The 25,556-nt window shown below is 35.6% G+C and overlaps 2 protein-coding genes and 1 pseudogene across 3 annotated transcripts; 2 read left to right on the top strand and 1 right to left on the bottom strand.

Moving 5' to 3' along the window:
- Positions 1–735: 735 nt before the first annotated feature.
- On the bottom strand, positions 736–3,808 carry LOC147276462 (COBRA-like protein 1; annotated as a pseudogene).
- Positions 3,809–11,677: 7,869 nt separating this feature from the next.
- On the top strand, positions 11,678–13,521 carry LOC147276463 (uncharacterized). Of its 2 annotated transcripts, none has more exons than XM_086254563.1 (3): positions 11,678–11,780; positions 11,909–12,005; positions 12,618–13,521. In XM_086254563.1, exons 1-3 carry the CDS (start codon positions 11,716–11,718, stop codon positions 13,410–13,412), a joined length of 957 nt encoding a protein of 318 aa, XP_086110689.1. In that variant the 5' UTR covers positions 11,678–11,715; the 3' UTR covers positions 13,413–13,521. The 2 variants fall into 2 exon arrangements, with proteins under 2 accessions (XP_086110689.1, XP_086110688.1); XM_086254562.1 differs by having other exon boundaries at positions 11,681–11,798.
- A 4,183-nt stretch (positions 13,522–17,704) lies between these two features.
- Positions 17,705–19,284, top strand: LOC147276464 (aquaporin TIP1-1-like). Its single transcript, XM_086255397.1, has 2 exons — positions 17,705–17,863; positions 18,547–19,284. The coding sequence occupies exons 1-2, from the start codon at positions 17,705–17,707 to the stop codon at positions 19,282–19,284; spliced, it is 897 nt and encodes a 298-aa protein (XP_086111523.1).
- Positions 19,285–25,556: the final 6,272 nt, after the last annotated feature.

The raw sequence follows: 25,556 nt of genomic DNA on the forward strand, positions 1-25,556 counted from the left end.
GGATAAGACTATGAGCTCCTCACAAAACTTTTGATGCTTAGTGGTAGAGTTCATCCACTAAAGACAAAAAAGAAAATTGGACGCATGATTTTTTATGTAAATCACATCTAAATATCTAATAAGTGAGAATCAGCTTTAAAAAATAACTCAATGAGTTCCACATTTATTAGATATTTGTCTACATGGTCCCTAATGTGGTGGATAATAGTGTGCTAGCATTGCTCATAAAATAAGAAGAGCACTATTTGCAAAGACAAGACCATATCAACTGCTAACTCCTGTGCTGCAAAAAAGGAACATTTGGGGACCGCTATTAAAATAAATATCCATCCTGTCAACCAAAAATAAAATAAATATTCATACTAGTAGGACTCTCGACAGACTGAGAAAATGTTGCTTCTTTCAGCCTAATAAAAACAGACTGAGAAAAAAGTATTTTCAACATTGTAATTATCAACACTCTTTCAACCCAAACAGATTAGGTATATTACAAGTTATTGTACATCACCGACAAGTTTGACAAATACATATATATTCACATATATATCCTGTGCAAACATGTAGGTTGAAATGAGAATTTGGTAGTAGTACTCACAAAACCATCAAGATCACAAACTGTCATGGAATGGCTAAACAATTGTTGGAAAAGAACTCAAAAGCAGGCTTGGAAGGCACTTCATATTGTCATCATCAAATCCATGTAATATAGTTAAAAGGACTAGTAGGCTTGGGAAGTTAAAAGGACCAAAAGGAGGCTTGGGAAGTTAAAAGGACCAAAAGGAGGAGCAGCCAATGTGAAGGTTCTGGTTTGGAGATACCATTTGGCAACATTGGGAAACTGTCTGGTAGGGGCATTTGGCAGTTCTCGCCGTTGAAATATATTCGCCGAGGGAAGGCCCATCCATTTTTGAATGTGAATGAGTTTGTGTCCTTGCTCAGAAGTATCTCTGTTGACACTGAACCCACCTGGTCCTTATCAGTAGCAAGCAGCTCAGTATTGAAGTAGGCTATACCCCAAAAGAGGGTTACTGCATCTGCAAGAGTTACCATGTTTGAGAAACAACAAATAATTTACTGTGATATGTAATAGAATGATAAAGTCATAATAGAGTTATGTATGGTGCTAATTCATAATACACTTTTGACCATTAGACTAGTTGGATGGTCAGTTATAGTTACATCATGCTTTATACTAAGGCTAATTTACATAACCAAGATGATGCTCAGCATTGCTTATTTGTACTTTCAACATTATTGAATATCAAATATCAAAGGAGAGAAACTTTTTTGATAGAATGATGCAGCAGTAAGTACCTCTAAACCCAGTGGGAAGCTTTGTACTGTTGAAACTAAATGTTGTTGCTGGCTCACTGAAACCAGGATGCTGAACAACTACATTCCAGTCTGAGAAGTTTCTCACATAGTTGTAGTTAGTAATTGTAAGTTTAACCCTCCAATGATCGACGTAGTTGGTCTTAACATGCCAATGAACTCGAATTGGGCACATATGATCAGTGCACTTCACCACGTCTAGATTATTTAGAAAATCATCCTGTGCTGTTAATGGGTAACTGGGGTAAGCTGCTCTGCTATCACAAAGAGGAGAGAGAGAGAGAGAGAGAGAGAGAGAGAGACATAGTCAGAGAGGAGACAACAAGTTGAATCCAAACTTGCACAAGGTTACTTCTTTGAGTTGCAGCTCTCATTCTAATGATTCGTGAATGCAGTTAAACACAATTAAAAGCGCACCTTGTGCATGTATACACATTTTTGTCTGTTGTTCTGCATCAACAGCTACACTTGGGGCATGATGTGATTTCAGGATTATAAAATGTAGAGAGTGAAACACAACAGACTGGTGTTCTGGTTGCCAAAAAACTGGAATAAGTGCAAGTTGCTTTCCATGTTCCTGCAAACCAGAAATTGATGAAACAATGTCAAACGTAATCATCCTAGAAAGAAAAAGAATTATCGAGAGAAGGACCTCTTGCCAAGTGTCTAACATGTTATGTTGTCAAATAATGAATCTGAATCGTGCATTCAAACATGATTCTACCTAATTAACTGTTCTGCTTCATAGGCATTCAAACATGGTTAATTAAAATGCTTACTGAAAACTTGAACTTGCCTTCTACCCCCAATATCCAAAGAAACTGTGGGGTCAACGTCTGAAAGCTGTCCACAAGTGTAACCGAAGCCTGGTGCCTTTAACGTAAGATTCAGAGGTGGATGGCCTGGACCATTTCCTGCCAAGTTGCCAACTGTAATCTGAAAGGAAGAGAATGACTTGGAGGGGTTGATAGCCCAGGCATCAAGAAGGCCACCACTGCAGCAGTCCTCTGACATGTTTTCTGGCGAAGCATCTGGCGTGTGATCAAGTATTTCAGGATTTTTCGTGCAGGAGTGTGGTGTATCGGACCTGAAGGATGAGCAATTTCCTTGTTCGGTAGCAAAGGCACCTCTCATTGACCTAATCACCTCATTATTTTGCCATGTCCATCCCAGCTTCCAACCAGGTTTGTCCACATGACGATACTGATAGTAATTTTGGATAGTTACCTTTGCCTGCAAACGTTTCTGTTAGTCTTCATCATTTTAGAGGCTTAGTAGGTGCACATTGTTTATAGTACCAACCTGGGATTGTCTTTTAGACATAAATTTACACTTCATAACTCAATATTTCTAGACTTAATAATCGAATACATTTATCTGGAAATTGTTCACGCTTTCAGCCTTGTGCAGAACAACTAATTAAGTCTGTCTAAACTTCAGGGGACTCAACCAAGACAGAATTGAAACTAAATCAACTTATGTGTTTTATCCATATGATTGAATGCAGTTTGTCATGTTATCCCAAGAAAACTAATCATTTTCATTCCTAAGGGTTTTCAATGGGTAGTTTGTGAAGATGAAAGTTTTTTAGAAGCCTCCAAAAAACTGTGTTCTGTCATCAAAGACAAGAATAAATTTGTAAAGGCCTTATACTAAGCAAATTGGTGTCTCTGAGATGCATACTTTAATCAAGCACTCACATATTACCTGAGGTAAGCATGATATTATGGCGTATCATACGAATGGCCTAAAGATCTATTCAGGCATGTGGACAGAGTTTCTTGAAAGAAATATTGAACCCAAATCTAATCCTAGTATAATGAAAGTATAAGCTTCAGAGGATCCCAATTTCCTGCTTAGCATATTTGGCAGTCATCAGTTCTAGATGTTAAATGGTAGCTTCATAAACTTTCTGATAGTTTAACATTATGTTCCTGATCAATTAAACCAAACTGCTTGTAGTTTTGAGCAGAATCACAGTATACTAACCAAATAGCCATCATCTGCCCATTCGTAAGTGTCAAAAGTAACCGTAAAATTTCCATTTGGGTCCAACGGATCATAGCAATCTGCAAAGCAAAGAAAGCAGTATCTAATTTAGCAAGAAGCATTCTCTCCAAAAACCTGAAACAAAAAGCAACATAGGATTGAGATTAACAATATGATTCCTCATGCCTGATAGAGCAACTAACAATATGGACACCAGTGCAAAAGGCCACAAACAAGAATGAATGAATGCCATATTTTGGTAAAGATGGACAGAAGTTGTTATAGTGAGCAATGAGACGAACCTGTTCCCAAATTAACTTTATAAACAAGAGGATATGTTCTGCATCCGTCCACAGAAAACCCAATTTCTGCTCATCCCTCTTTCGCTGTTGCTCGAATCAAACAAGAAACATTGGAAATATCAACTGGATATGACAAGACAAATCCAAATGACCTGGTTCCTCGGAATGGAAGAGGAAGATTCCATGTCTGCTAATGCATATGATCAGCCACAGAACATATTTGGAAGTTCCCACATGTCCTATATATTCAAGTTCCCATTTAAAAGGCTTTCTAAAAAGGACATCACAAACTTATGTTTCAGACTGCATGGAGAAAAAAACTCAAACTGTTGCTGTTAAGCTGTAATTGATTAAAGAAGAATCCACAAATGATGGATATTTATATATATATATATATGTATAGCCCGTGTATGACTGTATAGTAAGCATAGCAAGGCTTCCTTTCTGGAATATTGAAATGCTTTCGCATTCTCTTCTTGTTTGTACCACTTGCTTGAATACAGGAAACGGAAACATGGTAACAATATGATATAATGCGGATGAACAGTAAATAAACATGAATGCGGGCGCGGACATCGTGCTCATACGGTATCAACACATCATCAACTGGCTGTAGCACATCTCAATTTCGTGTGCTACAGCCAGTTCATTGATGTGTCAACACTGAGTCGGCTAATTGAGATGTGCTACAGCCAGTTCATTGATGTGTCAACACTGAGCTGGCACTATATCTGCGCCCGCATTCATACTTATTTACGTTTATTTACTATTCATCCGCATTATACCTTGCCCCTAAAAAACATATAAATAAATGCCAAAACTAGATACATGTCACTATGATGTCACTATGATGCAGCAGGCAATATGTTTTTGGATAAGGATGTGATCAAGAATTCAAATCCTATCTTATTTCTTATATTCCTACCTGTTGTGTATAATCCGGTAGTGGTTCTGCCCTGATTCATTTGATTGTTGAGAGCTACTTGAAAACAAATAACTCACATATTGCAGCATCCATGCCAAGTTTTCAACCCATTTCCATATAATTATGATACCAAGTTAAATTTTCAACACATCAGAATATCAATACCTCCACAACATAATGAAGAACACGCACAAGACCAAGGGTTTTTGAGAAATATGGCTATTTTCTTTTTTCGCCAAGAAAAATAGCCATAATTTAGATTTCCTGATAAAAAAAATCATTTTTTCAAGGCCAAATTTTGTTTTTGTCCCTAAATTATGCCAAATTTCACTTTAGTCCCTGTAGTTTACTTGTGCAAATTTTGTCTCAGTAGTTTCTTTAGTTGTTGCAATTCGAAGACACATGCATAAAAAATTTGGAAAACTAACCTAAATTGAAGTCAAATAAAGACTTTTAATCTCTTTTTTTTTTTTTTTTTTTAAGTTTGACCATCGAGTAATGCTCGAATCCCTCTTGAGAAGTGCTCGAACACCCCTCGAGCACTACTCGATAGAGTTTAAGTACTACTTGAGGAGGGTTTGAGCACTTCTCAATGGGAGCTCGAGCATTTCTCAATGGGAGCTCGAGCATTTCTCGATGGGAACTCGAGCACTACTCGAGAGTCAAATTTCTAAAAATTAAAAAAAGAGGTTAAAAATCTTTAATAGCAATCAAAATGAATTAATTTTTTAAATTTCTCCGTATCCATAATTTGGTGAACTTGATAAACAAAAATAGTATGTGTCCTTCACAATATGGGGTATTTCAGATGTGACAAGATGCTAAATCATCCAAAAGCCTAAACTACTCTCAATTGTGTACTTCACGTGCTATATATTTTCGTAGAACAAAATTAAAAATTATGCATGTCTTTTCTAGATTTCTGCTTCTCTTGTTTTGTTGCTGCCTTTGTGGCTTTTTTGAATGGAATCCTTTTGTTCTTGGCCAAAAAAAAAAAAAAAAAACTGTAGAGGCCAAAGTAGAATTTAGCACTAACTGTAGGGACAAAAACAAAATTTGGCTTTTTTAAGAGTGATGATGGAGAAAGACACCCCTGTCCCTACTCAAATGCATTCTTCCTCCCCCTCACTTACGCCACAGCCAAGAGAACAATGTCGTCGTGTCTTCATCGTCACAGCGTCTTCTGCAGCTACGCATTTGCTCCCATTGGGTCGTCACTCTTCTCCCATTGCCATCGTGCCTAGAGGTGAGCCGGTTGTGATTGTTTTTTTTCTTTTTTATTCTTCCTTAAATCAAACAAAAGATGTATTGGTTTTGTTGTTTATTGTGGATTGTTGATTGTTGGGTCCAAGTGAGAGGGGGATGGAATAGGCCATGTTGAGAGCTGCTCCTCCATTTTTTCTTTTTTATATAATGAGAACTGGTCCTGCATTAAATTGACTAAAATGCCTAATAAAACTATATGTGTATACATACTTTGTTCTCTCCGCCTAATATCTTCTTTTAAGATGATATTCAATACCATTGGATGAGCTTAAGTCTCTTCATCAGCTTCTGATTTTGACATGCTAAAGAATTTGGGCTTTAGGTTGCGAAACAATTTAACAAATGAAACTTTCTTGTATTAGGATTTGACTTTGTTAATGCTAACTGCATTTATGTAACTTTAGTAATTTAATTAGATATGAATGATAGTTGTGCACTTGTGCTCATGTTTGTGTTGGACTGCATATCCTATTGGAGTTTTCAAGGTTCTAGATTGAATTGTAACTTGTTAAGGAATCCATGTAAACCTAGGAAACACTCAACAAACAAATGGGACTCTGCCACATTTTTCGATAGAGTTTGTGGGGAAATGTAATAGAGCCTAAATAGCAAAACATACCCAAGAATGTCAAAACATCTAAACATCGCAAAATCACAAAAAGAATAGGATAAAGAATGCAATTCTGTTTGTAAACATCTAACTTGATGCCAAATCTTGAGGCACACCCATCTCGAGCCACACAATCCCAACACCAAAAAGTTATAATTCCGATGAACATACAAATCAACATATATCTAGTAATAGGTTGAACTGCAATCGGCTGGATTGGAGATAGGATTCTTGCCTTCTTGCGCCTATCACATTGGAATCTTCTAACCTCCTATAAAGACTCTCAAAAGCATAAACCTCCCTGTCATCATGGTCGACTATCTCCATAGGATAGATGGTTTTCCATGTCTTACAAAAAAACTGGAATAAGTGCATGTTGCTTTCCATGTTCCTGCAAACCAGTATTTTATGTTGTCATCAATATAAAATAACTAGAAACCCTTATATATATATGTGTGTGTGTGTGTGTGCATGTGCCTGTTTATGTGTATGTTTGCATGTATGTATATAATTTTGTTTGAAATGCTTACTGAAAACTTGAACTTGTCTTCTACCCCCAATACCAGGAAGAACTGTGGGCTTGACATCTAAAAGTGGTCCACAAGTACTGTATGCAGGACCTGGTGCCATTAATGTAAGATTCAGAGAGGCATGTCCAACAACACTTCCCTCCAAGCTGCCAACTTTGATTGCAAAGGAAGACGATGAGTTGGAGGGGTTGGTAGCCCCCCAGGCATCAAGAAGGCCACCGCAGCAGCAGTGCTCTGTTCTGTTTTCTGGCAAAGCAGCCGGCATGAGATCAACTATGACAGGGTCTTTCTTGCGGCAATGTGGCCCTTCGAACTTGAAGACTGAGCAATTTCCTTGTTGGGTTGCAAGGGCACCACTCATTGACCAAATCACCTCATTCTTTTTCCATGTCCACCCTAGCTTCCAACCAGGTTTGTCCACATGATGATACTGATGGTAGTTTTGAATAGTTACCCTTGCCTGCAAACTTTTCTGTTAGTCTTCGTCATTCTTAGACTTTAAAGTTGCACATTGTTAAGTCTTGGGGTTAGTGAGGAATAGTGAGAAAATGGGATAGGATTAGTATAAGGGTTCGATTTACTCCAATGTAACTAAAAACAAGTGTTGCACGTTGTTTATAGGCTTAAGATGCTGAGTACAATCCTGGGAATGTCTTTTTAGACATATATTGATGTGCACTAGCATGTGAAACAAAGAGAGGCATGCAGTCTATGTCTGTTCAAACTTCAGAGGGTAGTCAATTAAGAAAGAATTGAAACTAAATCAACTTGTGTGTTTTGTTATTCGTTAGTGACATGGCTAATGTTACTCAGGCAAGAGTGTGCAAAGATTAAAAAGACAAAGCTGAATAAAAAACTAATCATTTTCCTACTTATGGGATTTTACTTTTCTTTGGGTCGTCCAAGATGGAAGTTCTTTAGATCCCAATTCCAACTCATATGATTGTGTAAATCCCTTAAGTAATTGTCTGATCTCCTAGAATCATATATGTAACTTGTTGGCTCGATCTCCTAGGATCATGTTGATTATTTTATTTTTGGCCATCATTGATTATTTTGTACAGATCAGCTATATTATTGTACATTTCCTTATATATATGAGAAGATATTGGCTCCTTATATATATGAGAAGATATTGGCAATCTCCTCAATTGAGGTTGACATTCTTTGAATCTCAATCATCAAGTTTTATTACCCCAAAAGGAATTATATAGACCTTATACTAATCAAATTGGTGTTTCTGAGATGCATATTTTAATCAAACACTCGTGCTTTACATTTTACTCATGAAAAGAATGATCATAATGGTGTTAGACTATCAATAGGAATGGCATAAAGGCATGTCCATACAGTTACTTGAAAGAAAAATCAAACCCAAATCTACTTAAAAGGTTAGTCATGTCCACAAATTTGTTCATTACTATAATGAAATTGTAAGCTTCAGAGGAATCCAGTTGCCTCCTCAGTCCTCAGCATATTTGACAGTCCTCAATAGTTTAGTACATAATCTGTTCCTGATATAATTGAAGTATATTGAACCAAGCTGCATGAAGTTTTGAGTAGAATCACAGTATACTAACCAAATAGCCATAATCTGTCCATGATAAGTGTCAAAATTAACCGTAAAATTTCCCTTTGGGTCCAAGGGATCAGAGCAATCTGAAAAGCAAAAACAAGAAGTATCCAAATTAACAATATGATTCTTCATGCCTGATAAACTGCACATAGCGACTAAAAATATGGACACCAATTGAAAAGGCCACAAACAAGAATGGAACAAAGCCTTTTTTTTTTTTTTGGGGGAATGACCAGCAGCAAGGAGAGATAAGAGATTGGATAGAAGTTGTTATAGTACAATGAGACAGACCTTGTTCCCAAGTTGACTTCATAAACAAGAAATGTCCTGCATCAGTATAGAGAAACCCAATTTCTGCTTGACTATTAGTATTAGTCATGTGTCTATTATTCAAGAGGAGGCAAAATGAAATAGATTGGAACACTTTTTGGGTGTGATGTAGAGTTAGATATACCCTTGAATTTATATTAAACGGTTAGGATTGAAACAAACAATATGGAGACAAGTAGAGAATTCAAATCCATATTGGGAAGCTCCCCCGAGTCTGAGGTTTGGGTCATGGGTCTCCATCTAGCTCCGAATTCGGGTTCGGAGTCCTGAGGTCTGAGTCTCAGGTATGGGCTCCAGGCTCGGAGCTCGTGTAAGGGGTTCGAAGCCCAAATTTTGCGCCTACAATTTGGGATCTAGTCAAGATCTCAAAGTCTAAAAGTTTAAAATGAGTAATAATACAATTCAATCATGCATGTTAAATGAGGCCTGGCTTTATTATAAGCTAGTTGCTTGTCATGACATTGACGGATCACCTGTGCAGTTATAGCATTCCACTAACTTAGGAGGCCAGTTAAAGAAGTATGGCCCAAAATAAAAAAGAAGTAAAGCTACAAGCCTACAACTCTGTGCTATAAAAATTTCAACACACAAGATTTATCATTTACAGTATAAATATTACTGATTATTGATTATACACAATGCCGGCCCTGAAAGGGGGTACCGAGTGCGATTGCTACGGCCCACCTTCAAGGGGGGCTCACAAATTGTTATATTATGTATATATATATACAGGTTCTTTTTATTGAGGTATAACTCAACTTATTTATGTTGATGTACTACCTTGTTGGGGCTCACACGAGTCATTTTGTGTCGATCCGAACCGTTCACAAGGATCATCTTCCTTGATAGATCATCCTTGCAAAAAATTAGTTAAATCGGAAATCATTTGCCTATCTAACTTTGATAAAACAAATGGATGGTTTCATCGAAAATATTTGGTTCATCTATTTATTTGATCAAAGTTAGATATGCAAATGATTTCAGATTTGACTAATTTTTTGCAAGGATGATCTATCAATGGAGATGTAAAAAATAAACGATTCGAATCGACACAAACGACTCGTGTGGGCCCCGACATGGTATACCTCAACATAAATAAGTTGAGATCCGTCTATATGGAGAGGCAGAGATCCGTCTTTGCCAATTCAAAGCAAACATGTTCTTTGAATCCAACTTTCAAGAAAGAATACATGTATTTTTGATTAAAAAAAAAAGAAAAAAAAAAAGGTGTAAACCCAAGGGCAAAAAGGATCCACTGCCATGCAGATGAGAATGTTGGCTTGCTTCTCTTGTGATTCACATGAGAAGCCAAAGAAAAATGAAGCAAGTTGGCCAAACACAAATTAAGGAAATAAAAAGGTGGTTTTCAACTAATAATTAAGGAAAAATAGGTTGCAGAATCCAAACTTTATATTTTAGAAGAACCTAGTTTTTTTTTTTTGGTACAAATGGGGGGAAGCCTAAGCCTAAAGAAAGAAACTAGATAACTGACACAATAAGTAGAAAGGTCTAATTGCAATGAAGACATTATAAATAGACCTAACAACTATTTTTTTTAATATATATATATTAATATATACATAATATAAAAATTTGTGGGCCACCTTCAGGGCCGGCACTGCTCAGCGCTTAGGGGGCAACAAGTAGTGTATTAAATCATTAATTAATAATTAATTAGATCATATCCCGCAATTCCTGTTATACCCTCATGCCACGCAAAACTGCCATGCAATTGATCAGGAGTGCTCAATACACCTAATCATCAAAGTCACACGTTACGCTAAACCCAGGATATGCCAGCAAAGACCTATTTCTCAGCAACATGGAAGACAATATGCATCCCTTAAGGAGCAAGAATAGGCACCAATTAAATCATTAATATATCTAATTATAATCAAATACGTAAATGAATATAATATTTTGATACACACTAAAATAATTATTATTTAATAAAATAATTAAACGTACATAAAATTTGTATTTGTCGGATTACTTTCAAAAGTCTTTTTTTAAATGAAGACTTAAAAAATAAATTGTTTAAATCATAAACTACAATGCAGAGTGAGTGGTACATAGTTGGTCACTTAAATAAAAATAAACTTTTTTTGTCTGTACATATATATAAAATTTTTCTAGATGTTCAGAAGTTTCTTAATTTTGGATTCAATGATGATTGATCATAGAGAAAGCAGATATATTGATTAGCATTCTAGAAGTTCAACTGCCAGAAGCAACATTGCTTCAATTGGCAACAAATGTATAAAGTTTTTTTTTTTTTTTTTCTAGTTAAATTTTATTTTACTTTTAATAGGGGTTTTTATTTTAGGGTGTAAAATTGTTTTTACAATTTTAAGTTTTAACTCTCAAATTTTAAACAACTTAAAACTCTAAAGTTAAAACTTAAAATTTAATCGAACATATATATGGATGGGGAACACAAAATTTATATTAATCAATCAGTCGACGACTTCATCCATAGCACTTCTAGATCTAATCATCTAGATAAGACTATAAGAGAATGATTATATATTTATATTAATTAGTAACATTATTGTGTTGTTCGAAGTCCTTGTGGGCCAAAAGAGATCGAGTTTCTAGAAAATCAATAATAGCTTGGCATTGGGAAACATGTACATACATCACAAAATAAATAAGTAGGGTGGCAGCCGTAAGTGCAGTTCAAGAAATTGCAGTTGATATTTAAATGAATACTAGATATATACAGTTATATATTATTGTCAACTCTGCCAACTCCTACATGCATCTCACTGCTCACTACTATATATAGATATATATACATATCATATATACTGAACGTCTGAACTCAAATTCAATCCATTCATTACCATTAGAAGATGTCTGCAAATGTGCCAGTCGCAGAGGATGATATTAAAGTCCATCCCTTTTCTTCCATAGAAATGCAAGTGCATTCTCCCCAGTAATTTTTCTTGATCTTATTCTTTGTTTTTTTTTTCTTTCCAACAGTCAAAGTTGTCAAACTAAAGTCCCAAGTTTAATTTGTTCTGGAAATATTATATGATTTTGCAGGTCAGAGCATTGGGATGCTGAAGAAGGGAAGAAGAAGAAGTGCAATCCTTCCACTTTGAGTGAGCTGTTGGGCTTGCATGAGTTATTTTCTTTGAAGGTTAGCATATATGTTTTGAAATTTGCAATATTTAGTGACCGGCCAACTGACCATAAAAATTAATGATTATGCAATTTAGATGCAGTACATACAACTTTAGTGACTTAATTTTCTTAAATAGTTTATAAGATTATAGCTAAGTTAACTAATTAGAGGCTTGTGACATTAATCACGTACTTATACAATATTCCTCAGTGGTTTCAAAGCCTCAAGTATAGCTAGGTATGTAGACGTAGTGTTGGACTCTACTGAACATGGTGCATCCTATCCACCAGAATCCCACGCAGTTTTCAAGTTCTAGTGAGAATTTACTATTATGTGACGCATATTTTTATATGAATTATATCAGAGTCCAAGAGGTGTGTGAAATTCAACATATATATTTTGGCTATTGCATACTCAGATTTTTAAGGTTAATTAATAGTGGAATTTTAGCTCTAGTGGTTGAGCCTTGAGGGTTATAGTTATACAGGTAAAACCAAAGTAGGAATCCTCTCACATCCTTTGGTCTCCCTTGTAACAAAAATTAAAAAATTTCTAAGAGACGTTTAAATTTTATATTTTTACGTGGCAATATTGTTTGAGTTTAACAGCTTCTCAATTAATGACCAGGTTTGGAGAGCATCTCTGGCAGAGCTAGTTGGTACGGCAGTGCTTGTGTTCGCTATTGACACAATAGTGATCTCCACCATTGAGACCAAAACCACAACACCAAACCTCACCTTGTCAATCCTCATATCCTTCGTAATTGCAATTCTCCTCATTGCCACCAACCCCGTTTCCGGGGGCCACATCAACCCGGTCATCACCTTCTCCGCCGCCCTGGTCGGCCTAATTTCCTTCTCACGCGCAGCCGTTTACATTGTGATGCAATGTGCTGGGGGGGTACTAGGTGCACTAGCACTCAAGGCTGTGGTAAGCAGCAGCATTGAAGACACATTCTCACTAGGAGGTTGCACCCTCACTGTTGTTGGGCCAGGCCCACACGGGCCCATCACGGTTGGCATGGGGACGGGCCAAGCCCTTTGGCTCGAGATTATATGCACGTTTGTGTTTCTTTTTGCTTCCATATGGATTGCATTTGACCACCGCCAGGCCCACCCCATGGGCAAAGTCATGGTCTTATCCATCGTCGGAATAGTTGTGGGCCTGCTCGTGTTTATCTCGACGACGGTCACCGGAGTAAAGGGCTATGCCGGGGCTGGGATGAACCCAGCCAGGTGTTTGGGCCCGGCACTTGTTCGTGGTGGGCACCTCTGGAATGGCCACTGGGTGTTTTGGGTTGGGCCCATTATTGCTTGCACGGCGTTCTACGTGTACATCAAGCTCATTCCACGCGAGCATTTCCACGCTGAGGGATACAAGTATGATATCATCAACATTGTGAAGACTACTCTTCCCAAGTAGTTCAAAGCGTAATGCTAAATCTCAAATTATGTATTAATATTTCGTTAATTTATATTTGTACTCACTTTGAACTTTATTTAATTTTAAAAAGTGAATATCGTCCGATGCATTATTTGGTGTCCAAAATTTTGCAAAGTTTTGATGCCTCTACTATTATTAATAGCTAAAATGGGATTGTCAGTATGAGAAAATAAATGTTTGGAAGGTCTTGTCACTTGTGTATTAGATTAGTGACTTTTTGAGTTTTCTTTGTTTTCTGATATAGATCGATGTTGGCTTCCTGACAATCCGCGAAAGGTTCTTCTTCCTATACATTAATTGCAAATATTATTATAATGTGGGTTAGTCATTCGTAAAATAAAATGTAGCGGGCAGTCCACCATAACAATGTATTTGGATGCAGAAACAAAAAAAATTGGGATTTTAAAAAAATTTAGTATTTCACGCGTGAAAAATTGAAAGTTCCGTGTTTAGCCAAATTATAAGAAAATTCACAAATTATGAGGGAAATATTTGTGGAATTTACAGAGCTAAAATCATGAGTTTAAATTCTAACACAATAGGCGTCATTTTACAATTCTTATGCAAGCAGGAATTCTCTTTTCCAAGTGTTTTCCAAGTGTGAATAAATTTGGAAATTCTAAAAAAACAAAATTACTCATAAAAACAAGCGGAACTTCCTTTTCCATCCCACCTAAAAAACAAACGTAGGTACATAGGTGTTTCTCTACATCTCAAAGCAGCCCAGTCCCTACAAAAATAGAAGCAGAATGACAAAAACTCAACCAGATCAGTCACCATGGTGCTATACTGAAGAGATTTGCTAGTTTGTTTCCTTTCTCACGTATGTTAATTTTATTTCACTACAAATACTCATGTATTCTTTCTCTCTGATTTATAATATGATTTGATGGTTAATCTATGAATTGTTTTTGGGAGAATTGAAACATGAGTCTACGAAGGATTGCAAATAAAATTTATAGGTAGAGGAACAATTATATATATATAGGCCTCACCAAAAAGCCCAAGGCCCGAAGCCCACCCGAAGCCCGGCCGGCCCATTAGGTCCGAAGCCTGATTTGGCCCGAAATTTGGGCCGGCCCAAAAGTCTCTTGGGTTGGGCTTGTGCCATCCCCTTGAAGCCCATGGGCTGCCCGAAGCCCAGCCCGTTTAGGCCCGCCCAAAGCCCGATCCAAAGCCCAATTTGAGAATCATAACTTATTTAATGGGTTTTTCGTTTGTTTACCCTAATAAATTATTAATATGCTTATTAAGTTATTATATAATATTATAATGTTAGTAAATAGTAATAGTGTAAACTATGTAATACCATAAATAATAAAGTAATAAACTTTTAAAATTATATATAACATTACAAGTATAATAAAACATAAATGTATATGTGTATATACAACTTTTATAATACAACTATAATTAAAATTATTAAACCACGATCGTCAATTCATTAATTCAACGATCTGAACCGTTCATTTTCTATTTTCATAGTCAAATATCATCCTTACAAAAATTTGGCTAAATCGGAATTCATCTACCCATTCGATTATCATTAGAAAAACCACGATCGTTTATTAATTCGATCACCGTTACGTCACTTTTACATCTCCGATTAAGCTAATTTTTTGCAAGAATTTTCTTTGAGTGGGGAACTAAAACTTGAACGGTTCGGATCGTTGAAAACACGATCGATATATGAGCTTCTACATATAAATACACTTAAAGAGTATAATTCTAATAACTTTCCCGTTGAAACCTTATTGTTCCCATAATTATGAAGACCACAACGTGATTTCAACAATCTGACCCGTTCATTTTCTATGTTCATAGTCAAAGATCATCCATACAAAAAATCGGCTAAATCGAAATTCATCTACCCATTCGATCATCATTAGAAAAACCACGATCGTTCATTAATTCGACCACCATTATGTCACTTTTACATCTTCGATTGAGCTAATTTTTTGCACGAATTATCTTTGAGTGAGGAACTAAAACTTGAACGGTTTGGATTGTTGACAACACAATTGCATCGTTTGTTTATAAAAATATGTAATAAAATATATAATAAAACATATGTACATTTATGTTTTATTATAGTTGTAATGTTGTATATAATTTTAAAAGTTTATTATTTATGGTATTACACTATTACTAACATAATAATATTATATAATAGCTTAATAAGCATATTAATAATTTATTGAAGTAAACAAACGAAAAAGCTATTAAATATGTTATGATTCACAAATTTAACAAATAAACTAGTCAGCTCAGTTGGTTGAGAGTTGAAACTTGCTATGTGAGGTCTCATGTTCAAATCACAACATAGCCAAAATCGTATATTTATTTTTGAAGATATATATGTGTCTAAATAGGCTTTGGGTCCATTTTGGGCCGCCCGTTTGGGCCTAACCCGGCCCGGTCCTCCAAACCCGCAAGCCAAAGCCCGATAGGCGGGCCTTAGGCTTGTGTATTAAAGCCCAAGCCCGGCCCGGCCCAGCTCGAAAGCCCTATTGGGCATCTATAATTCAAACCCGAGCCCGGCCCGCACCTGAAAAATTTGGGCCAGGCTAGCCCGGCCCGGTCCATTGCCGACCCCTATATATATATATATATATATATATATGTTAGCCCACAATCTGATCACGACTTACGACGGTCTGTGAACATATTAATCAATATGTGTGTGAGTATATATACCCACCAATATTAATTAATCAATATGGGTATATATATACAGGGCCCTTCCAATAAGGGATCCCTCATTTAGTGTTAACTGAGGGATCACCTTGTGGGGCCCACACGAGTCGTTTTGTGTTAATCCGAACCGTCTGTTTTTTGCATCTCCATTGATAGATCATCCCTACAAAAAATCAGCCAAATTGGAAATCGTTTACCCGTTCGATTAAACGGTCAAAGTTTAGGTGTTTATAGAAGAATTTGTTGTTCGTCTATTTGTTTTAAACTTTGACAGCTTAAATAAACGGCTAAACAATTTCCGATTTGGTTGATTTTTTGCAGAGATGATCTATCAATGAAGATGTAAAAAATGGACGATTCGGATTAACACAAAACGACCCGTGTGGGCCACATAGGGTGATCCCTCATTTAACACTAAATGAGGGATCGCTTATTGGAAGGGACCTGATATATATATATATGTGTGTGTGTGTGTGTATGAAAATGATATAATGGCATGAAACAAGCTCATATCAATCAATATTAGCCGTGAAGCATCCCTAAGACTGGGAACTCTAGCTCCTACAATTATTTAATTTTTTTTTTACCATTGCACTATTTAAATTTTTAAATAACATCCGTTACCCAAACAAGGAAATTTATAATTTTTGTTATTTTCTAAATTCTACATACATATATCTAAATAATATAAAATACAATTGATAGAAATTTAATGATGAAGTTTTAAATTCTATCATTTATAAATTTCTATGAAAACTAGAATTACTTCATCCAAACACAGTGTAAGTGAATCCGAAGTGTTTGTATTAATGATAAGACGCAATTTACCAAAGGCACAAAAAGACTAATTAACAGAAGAGTATATCACCGGCCTATTGGTGTTGCATAACATATTTGTGTCATATGCACTGTTTGTCAATTGGACTGATCGACAAAGGAAAATTTGTAATGTTATGTTGGCATATATTCTTTGTCTTCCAGTACTACTCATTGTTGACTTTTATTTAACTATAATGTTCATTGATCTAAGCCCATATACCTAGCCTCTTCGTTTTTGCAGAATGATCGAATATGCTTGCAATTATAAAGCTTAATTAGCCTTGTCCCAATCATTTTTCGACTTCATCTAAAGGTATCAAAGAATATGTTGCCTAAATTAAGCATATATATAACCTTGGGCATGCCTACCTTCTTGGAAGTAGGGCTAAAACCAAAGCTGTTTTGGCAATTTCTAGAATATTTTGTAATGGCATGTTATCATTTGGATGTGTACTGATATATAACCTTGGGCATGCCTAAATTAAGCATGTATATAACCTTGGGCATGCCTAAATTAAGCATGTATATAACCTTGGGCATGCCTACCTTCTTGGAAGTAGGGCTAAAACCAAAGCTGTTTTGGCATGTTATCATTTGGATGTGTACTGATCGACCTGATTAGTGGAGCAGTGACCACTTAGACTCACAAGTCACAATAGTGAATAGTCTGATGATCTAATCTGTCCTCTTTGATAAAGAAGGTTATTTAAGTAGAAACCTCTCATGGCCTTTGCCTTACATCAATTTGAGGCAATATGGAGGTGGTCATCAGTAGTAACCCCCATGAATTAGCTGATCAAAATTTGCCCAAATCAGTTGGCAGAAGTTGTGAGGCAAATAGCTTAGTGGGAAGAAACTCTTTGGGGCCAAGGTTTCTTGCTTCAATTGGTGCCCATGAATATTTCTCACCAGAGGTCAGCTTTGTTAGATATATATTGTTAATCTATTCTCTAACAACTTGAGTTTTTGAGATTTAGTGATTGTTTAGTATGATTTTAATTAGAGCACTAGATTTAAGAGGACTTGAGTGTTAACATATTAGACAATCACTAGACCCTAAAAGTTCAAACTATTAGAGAATGAGCCAACAATATGTATCCCAGCTTAACTCCCCCTCAAATCTATTATGCATTAGCTTGGTGAGACATTTATTTGGAGAGAGAGAGAGAGAGAGAGAGAGAGAGAGAGAGAAATATCTATATAGATGTAACCTCGATCATTTTGTACCCTGCAAACCAACAAAGAAGTAAGGAATGAGGATTAGAGGTTTTGAACTGTGAACCTACTGTAGACAAAGCTTTAATACCATATTAGACTACCACTACATTCCAAAAGTTTAAGCTATTAAAAAATAAGACAAATATGTATATCAAATTTACTCGAAATCTTCATTCATCGCTTATTTATTGGTTTGTAAAATCTAAGTATGTAACATGTAATGAACATATATATATCTCACTATTTGCATGTGTCTCTCTGTGCGTGCAAGATGAGAATGTGAGGTTAGGGTCATAGAAATTCACTCTCTCACTAGCAATTCTCTTTTGAATAATCAAATATAGTATGATTGACATATGCCTCTTGATTTCTGTTTCAGATGTGGAGAGCAGCTCTTACAGAGTTAGTGGCAACTGCCTCTCTTATGTTCACCCTAACCTCTTCCATCATCTCATGCTTGGACTCACATGACGTTGACCCAAAGCTACTTGTTCCCTTTGCAGTCTTCATCATATTCTTCCTTTTCCTCATGGTCACGGTCCCTTTATCTGGAGGCCATATGAGCCCAGTTCTCACATTCATAGCTGCTCTCAAAGGTGTCATAACTCTTGCTCGTGCTTCCATCTACATCTTGGTCCAATGCGTGGGCTCAATTGTGGGCTTTCTTATAATCAAGGCTGTGATGGACCAAAATGCAGCCCAAAAGTACTCTTTGGGTGGCTGCACCATCACCAACAGTGGGCCGACATCTGGGCTTGGGGCCCAAACTGCATTGTTGGTGGAATTTGCTTGCACATTTGTGGTTCTCTTTGTTGGAGTCACAGTGGCATTTGACAAGAAAAGGTGCAAGGAGTTGGGTATGCCAATGGTGTGTCTTGTGCTGGCAGGGGCTATGGCTCTTGCAGTCTTTGTGTCCATAACGGTAACCGGGCGGGCCGGCTATGCGGGCGTGGGCCTGAACCCGGCAAGGTGCTTGGGCCCAGCATTGCTGCAAGGGGGAATATTGTGGGATGGTCATTGGGTTTTCTGGGTGGGGCCCATATTGGCTTGCAGTGTGTATTATTGTTTCTCTTTGAACTTACCCAAGGAGGGTTTGACATGGGTAGATGGAGAGTAATATTTTGAAGTTGGCTGGGGATTGTTTTGGGAGAAATGGAAGGCCCGGTATTCTCCCGGGAGAAGGCAGTGTATAAAATGTTGAAACTTATGTGTTAATAACTTAGGGCCCGTTTGGCACTGCTTTTAAAATTGTCAAAAGCACTTGCAAATTAGTAAAAGAGCTTTTGGTAGCGTTTGGTAAAAATAATTAGAAGAGCTTCTGAGTTATAAAAGCGCTTCTAAGGGGTTTTTTGAGAAGCACATGTCTTCCTCAAGAAGCACTTTCAAGTTCTTTTGCATGAACAACTTAGGAGTTTTATAAAAATTTATATGTGCTTCTTAACTAAGCGCTTCTGATAAAAGCACTACTAAATAAAAGTGCTTCTAAAAAACAGTGTCAAACGGGCCTTTAATGCAGTCAAACTTGTAATATACCCTTCTCCAACTTCTTTCTTATCTCTATTGCATTCAGTTTATAATAATTTTGTCAAACAGTTTGATATTTATTTCGTGTCAAAACGTAATTATCATTCGGCCCGTTTAAATAAACCAAATATCCATTTAACTCATTCTGATAAGCTGGGCTATATAAGATGCCCAGCATATCCAATGCAAATTTGTTGGGTTAAGTTTATATAGTTAATTATTATTATTATTTTTTTTTTTTAATTTGAATTGAGAGCTCTCCAATAAATAATAATGTGGAGAGAAATATACTAAACTAATAACTAGTTTGTATGGTTTTCGGCAGTAAATCAACTTGGGTTGGTGGCTCGACTTCGACGAATGTTATTGGTCTCTTCATAAGGTATTGAAAGAAAAGCAAAACATAAACACTCTTATTATTGACCAAAAGGAATTAGGGTTTTTTTTTTTAAAGTCCATTTTTTAAAATTCACTATTTATCCGGCTCAAGTGCTACAGTAAAATACTGTAGCGGCCCACTTTTTAAAAACCCGGTGCTACAGTAACAGCGCTACAGTGACGACGTTACTGTAGCGCGCTACAGTGTTTTTAAAATGCCATTTTTCCCTTTTTTTTTTTTTTTTTTTTTCCATTTCAGTACCAATTGGTACATAAACTATCCAAAAAATCAAATAATAATTTATGTATTTTCATGTCATAAAACATGTTAAATAATAACCAATATAAAATACAAAAAATCAAGATGAGGCATCCATAATCTTTTACGTTTTAATAGTAAATATAATTGTTACTATCGAATAGTAACAATCACCTATTGCTACTGCCGGGCAGTGGCAATCAAATATTATCATTATTTGATAGTAACAATCATTTATTGCTACTGCGTAGCAGTGACAATCAGGTATTGTTGTTGTTTGATAGTAACAATCACCTATTGAAGATAACTAACATATTTTGTTACTGTCATACAATAACAATCACCAAAATTCAAACCATAGAAAATCACAAAATTCAGATAGTAACAATCACCTGATTGCTACTGTCACACAATAACAATAACCTGATTGCTACTGTTATACAGTAACAATCACCTGATTGCTACTGTCACACAGTAACAAATCAGGTGATTGCTAATTTGTTATTATCACACAGTAACAATCACCTAATTGCTACTGTCACAGTGACAATTATTATTTATTGCCGCTATCGAACAATGACTATTCTCACTGTGCCAAAAAAAAAACCCAGAAACAACATACATATACAAATCTATGTATTTTTCTAACATAAACACATAAAAAACAAAAAAACTTAAACAAAAATCTTTGCTCTTCTTTTTTTCTTTTTGGCCAATGTGACTGCAATTCCGAAGCATTGAAGGTGTCCTATAGCCAATAATGACAGCCAACAGCATGCATTTCTAAAACTCAAACCTGAAGAACAATACACATAGTAAATTCAGTAGGCAAATACACACAGTTTAATTCCACTGCACTTGGAATTAAACTAAATTCATAAAGTTATTACTCAATTCCTTATGCAACTAAATTAAAATAGTGATTAAACCCCAGTGGCCAATTAATCAATCAGACAATCATTAACTCAACCATAACATATGTCACCTAAAAAAAAACACCCTAATCTATACATACTTTAGACAAAAGATCTAAACTTTAGAAGAAAAAAGTTGACCCGCCTCTGAAATCTTGAGCACAAGTTTGTAAAATTAACCCGAAGATCTAAAACAAAAGTGAAAGAATCAAACGAAAAAAAAAAAAAGGAGAAATGGATGGCGGTCTTACTGATTGTTGTGGAGCGATTTCAAAGCTCTATGTTATCCAAGTGGATCTGCTTAAAGCCGATGACAACGACGTCAAGTAGAGAACAAAAAGGGATAGAGCAATTAAGCACGCTGGCACCCATGGCCGTGCCCTCGCAGCGTCGTCGAGGTCTCTACAACATGCTTGGTGTTAAGAAATGGGTTTTGGCTTTTTGGTCTTTGTAGATCTGCTGCAGAACGGGGAGAGAAATGGAGAGATAGATGGAGATGGAGACGAGCAGAGAGAGACAGATAGAGAAGGAGGGAGACAGAGAGTGAGAGACAGAAGGAGGGAGACAGAGAAGGCAAGATAGAGAGAGACGGAGTGCAGACGGAGAATGATAAAAGACGGAAGAAATGACCGGTTTAGTATAAACTGGGTCTCCTTCAAAAACCAAAAAAAGACTTGGGTCTTAAAAGTAGTGAAAGCTCAAAATTGGGTGTTATAATCATTAACTTAAGGAATTATCAATACTTTATCTTATTGGCCAAAAATGACAATAAGAATTTGAGCCAAATTGTTAGGCAAATGGCTTTTGAGGAAGCATGGTGGCTTTTGGGTTATGTAAAGAACTAGAAAAGCATGGTGTTTCGTATCTATATTCCTCAACAAGACAGTTTTCAAAATAACATTATTAATTGATTAAGCACATTAGTAAATAACTTTTGGCTATTTTTTACTTTTAAGTTTTAACAGAGATTTTGTTTATTCTTGTCTATATATACTGGATTCCTCAAAGACGAATTCAACAAGAGTAGCCAAACAGAACAAAGTAAACAAGAAAGGAAGAAGGACAAACAAGAAACAAAACAGAACAAAGTAAAACTCATATATTAGATCCACCAAAACATATTTGTTTGCAAAGGCAAAATTGACTGCATGAGCATCTCCATTGGATGTCAAAGAATGGATTAACTTTTCTCCAATGGATGCCATTTTGTACGCTATGTTTTAACAAAACTAAAAGTTGTCATATTAGCTAGACACATCAAATAACTTTGGCTAAGTTCTAGCATTTGATGGAACCCTCAAGTTTAAATGATATGACTATTTAAAAAACTGAAGTAGTTCAAAAGTGATCAAATTAGAAAGAGAAAATTTTAACAAAAGACCTCAACTTTTACCCTTTCTCTCAGTTGAGGATGTGACGTTCAGTGTTCTAATTAAAAACTCCTAGTTTACTTAAGTACAAATCAAGAACTTTCCGTCAATTTCATCATAACCGTTGTTTAAAATTAGTCACGTGACATGCACGTGACCAATTTATGGGAGCAAAACTTTTAGAAAAAGCCTCGACCTTTATTCCTTATCTCAGTTAAGGATGTGACATTCAAAGTATTTCAATTAAGAACGGTTTACTAGTTTACTAAAATATACGGCCGTTTGTGCTAATTTGACGGTTTGGATCACAATAGAAAACGTCATAAAGTTAGTGAACAACTATGAAACGAAAAAAAGATCGTGAACCAATATGAAACTTTTAAAAAAAAAAATGGACCAATAGTGCAATTTCCTCTTATTAATATTTTCCATAGTTAAATTGCCTACTCCACAAATAAGTATCAAATCTTATTCATGGACATTAAACCTGAAATCCAACAAAATAGAGATTAATGTCATTAGACCAATTAGTTATTAGCTTAAAGAATGATTACTTCAATTAATGTATATCTTAATAGTTGTTCAAGGATGTTTTTTTTTTTATTTTTTTATTTAAGGATCTTTATTAATAGAAATTTATCAATTTGATCAAGTAAAGTGGCTTCAAATTAATGTGATGAGTTTTTGAACTAATTAAGTGACTTCTGGTTAAGCTCATGTGACATGTGTTTTACTCTTACCCAGTTGATGGCTTTGCATAAGAATAATCAGGCATTTTCTTTGGTGGCTTTTCATAAAATCTCATGGCTACTCTATGTTTGCTGGTAATTACATGTGATCTTAACCTTGAAGTAAATGAAAAGACATAAAAATAAGTATTTATTTAATGAGAAAATAGAAGTATGGAATGAAAATACAATTAAATGAATTATTTTTTTAATAATTAGAGAGAAATTAAAGCAAGAAGATACCTACATTTTATCAATGTATTTACTTCCAAATTAGAAAGATTCATTTGGAAGCCATAAATAGACAAAATATTTTGCCACTGAATGCATGCAAAGAAAAGGTTAACTTATAATCTAATGAGCCACCTATCCTGGGGCACTACTGCATTAACTATTATAGCCTAAACAAAGTTTTTTCTCAAGGTATCTAAAGCTTGATTTACCAATGCATAATTATTGCTAGAAAATTTTGGTAATTATTAGATATTATTGCATCCTATCTTTAATTTGCAAGTAATACAATTCATCATGCAGTTTAGTAAGTTTAGCATATTAATACTGATATGGGATTGGGTGAATTTTAGCTATTTAATTAACCTCTACCCTTGTATTGGGTTTTTGGTTTTAGGCTTTTAGCGAAGAACTAAGTTGCGTACTTAATTTGAGAACTTTTACAATTACTTAACTTGAAAATTTGTTTATCCAGCTTGAGTTTTCGGTTTTAATGAAGACCTAAGTTGAGGAATTAATTTGAGTTCTATATCGGATTAAATTATGTATGAAAGATTGAGATATGCATTACATTAATTGAAGAGTAACTAGTCCTTTCATATATGATAAACAATCTTTTCATATGTTTTGAACCTGGAAAGCTAAATTTGCCACCATTTCTTTAGATTTGAGCCATGGATTATGCCCCTCAAGCTGAGCAGAGTCTCCCAAGAACAGTTGGGAAGACAGGAGGAAATCACCTCCAAGGTACAACTTTCCTGGAAAGAATTGGTATCCATGAAATTCTTTCACCTGAGGTAAGCATATGTTATATTTTTCTAGAAAGAATTTTGGTTTCATTATCACATAAATATTCAATTGCTTTCAGAATATAAACGAAAGGACGTAACTAGAAGAGTAACTAATTAAAAAAAAAAAAAAAAAACTAGAAGAGTAATGTTAAATTGATCATATTTTCTATTTTCTAGGGTGCTTTAAGTAAGAGGTCAAAATGAGAAAGAAAGATAAATCTAAGTCCACTTGGCCCAAAACTTAAGTTGCAGGACAAAAATCAAGGGCAATTATTACCGAGCACTCAGCGGTTATTGTCGAGCGCTCGGTATTTCTTGTCGAGCACTTGACAGCTGCAGATGCAACCTGCACCTACGACCTAAATCCTACATCTACAACCTAAAATATACATATACAACCTAAAATCTGTCATCTGCAACTTAAAAAGCTGTATCTGCAACCTAAAAAGATGCATCCACCAAACTCTCGGCAAGAGTACCGAGCGCTCGATGTGCCAAGCCCACGACATCCTATCGAACACTCGGTAGCCTTTTTCTGGAAAAATTATTGTATGTGTACGTGCATAATGACGTGGTGTTACCAATCCACCAAAATTATAGCACGTGGACGATCTTAAGGGTTTTTTTCCTAGATTTTAGGGTTTTAGAAATTAATTATTATACACGTTTTATAATTTGAGTGGATTGGTAACACCACTTGGCATGACGTGGTGTTACGGTCACACACAATAATTTCTCCTTTTTTAGGCCTCAGGTGCGCGCACACGAATAAATTGGCCTTAGCTTAATTTTTATTTAGATGAATTTCTAGTTATAAACTTTGGATTTTTGTCTTTGGGAGTAATTTATTATATTTTTTAATTAAAATATCAAATGATGTAGAAGTCATGAATAGAGAAGATTTCAATGTGGGGTAGGGTGGGGTGGGGTGAATTCAATGGGTTGTGGGCTTTAAATATAAGAAAAATAGGATGGGTCGGGCTCTACATGGCTCATATTAATAACAATTAATGTGTTAATTAATAGCTTATCATATACTATGATGTTGTAATAATAACTACACATCCATATCATGTGATCATAAAATGTGATACCTCTTAACATATTGAAACTATAAAATGAAGTCAGGGACAAAGACATGCACTTTGATTCTCAAAGTATATTGTATCTTAATAAACTAATTATTGGTCTCTT

This window comes from Dryas octopetala, chromosome 8, assembly GCF_963921425.1.
Source record: "Dryas octopetala chromosome 8, drDryOcto1.1, whole genome shotgun sequence".
Taxonomy (NCBI): Eukaryota; Viridiplantae; Streptophyta; class Magnoliopsida; order Rosales; family Rosaceae; genus Dryas; species Dryas octopetala.

What these genes read in the sequence shown, in the direction of transcription:
- LOC147276463 (XM_086254562.1), top strand. Translation starts at nt 11,716, where the DNA reads ATGTCTGCAAATGTGCCAGTCGCAGAGGATGATATTAAAGTCCATCCC. An exon ending in ATGCAAGTGCATTCTCCCCA is followed by an intron (nt 11,799 to 11,908) that starts GTAATTTTTCTT and finishes ATGATTTTGCAG; the next exon opens with GTCAGAGCATTGGGATGCTG. An exon ending in ATGAGTTATTTTCTTTGAAG is followed by an intron (nt 12,006 to 12,617) that starts GTTAGCATATAT and finishes ATTAATGACCAG; the next exon opens with GTTTGGAGAGCATCTCTGGC.
- LOC147276464 (XM_086255397.1), top strand. Translation starts at nt 17,705, where the DNA reads ATGGAGGTGGTCATCAGTAGTAACCCCCATGAATTAGCTGATCAAAAT. An exon ending in ATGAATATTTCTCACCAGAG is followed by an intron (nt 17,864 to 18,546) that starts GTCAGCTTTGTT and finishes TTTCTGTTTCAG; the next exon opens with ATGTGGAGAGCAGCTCTTAC.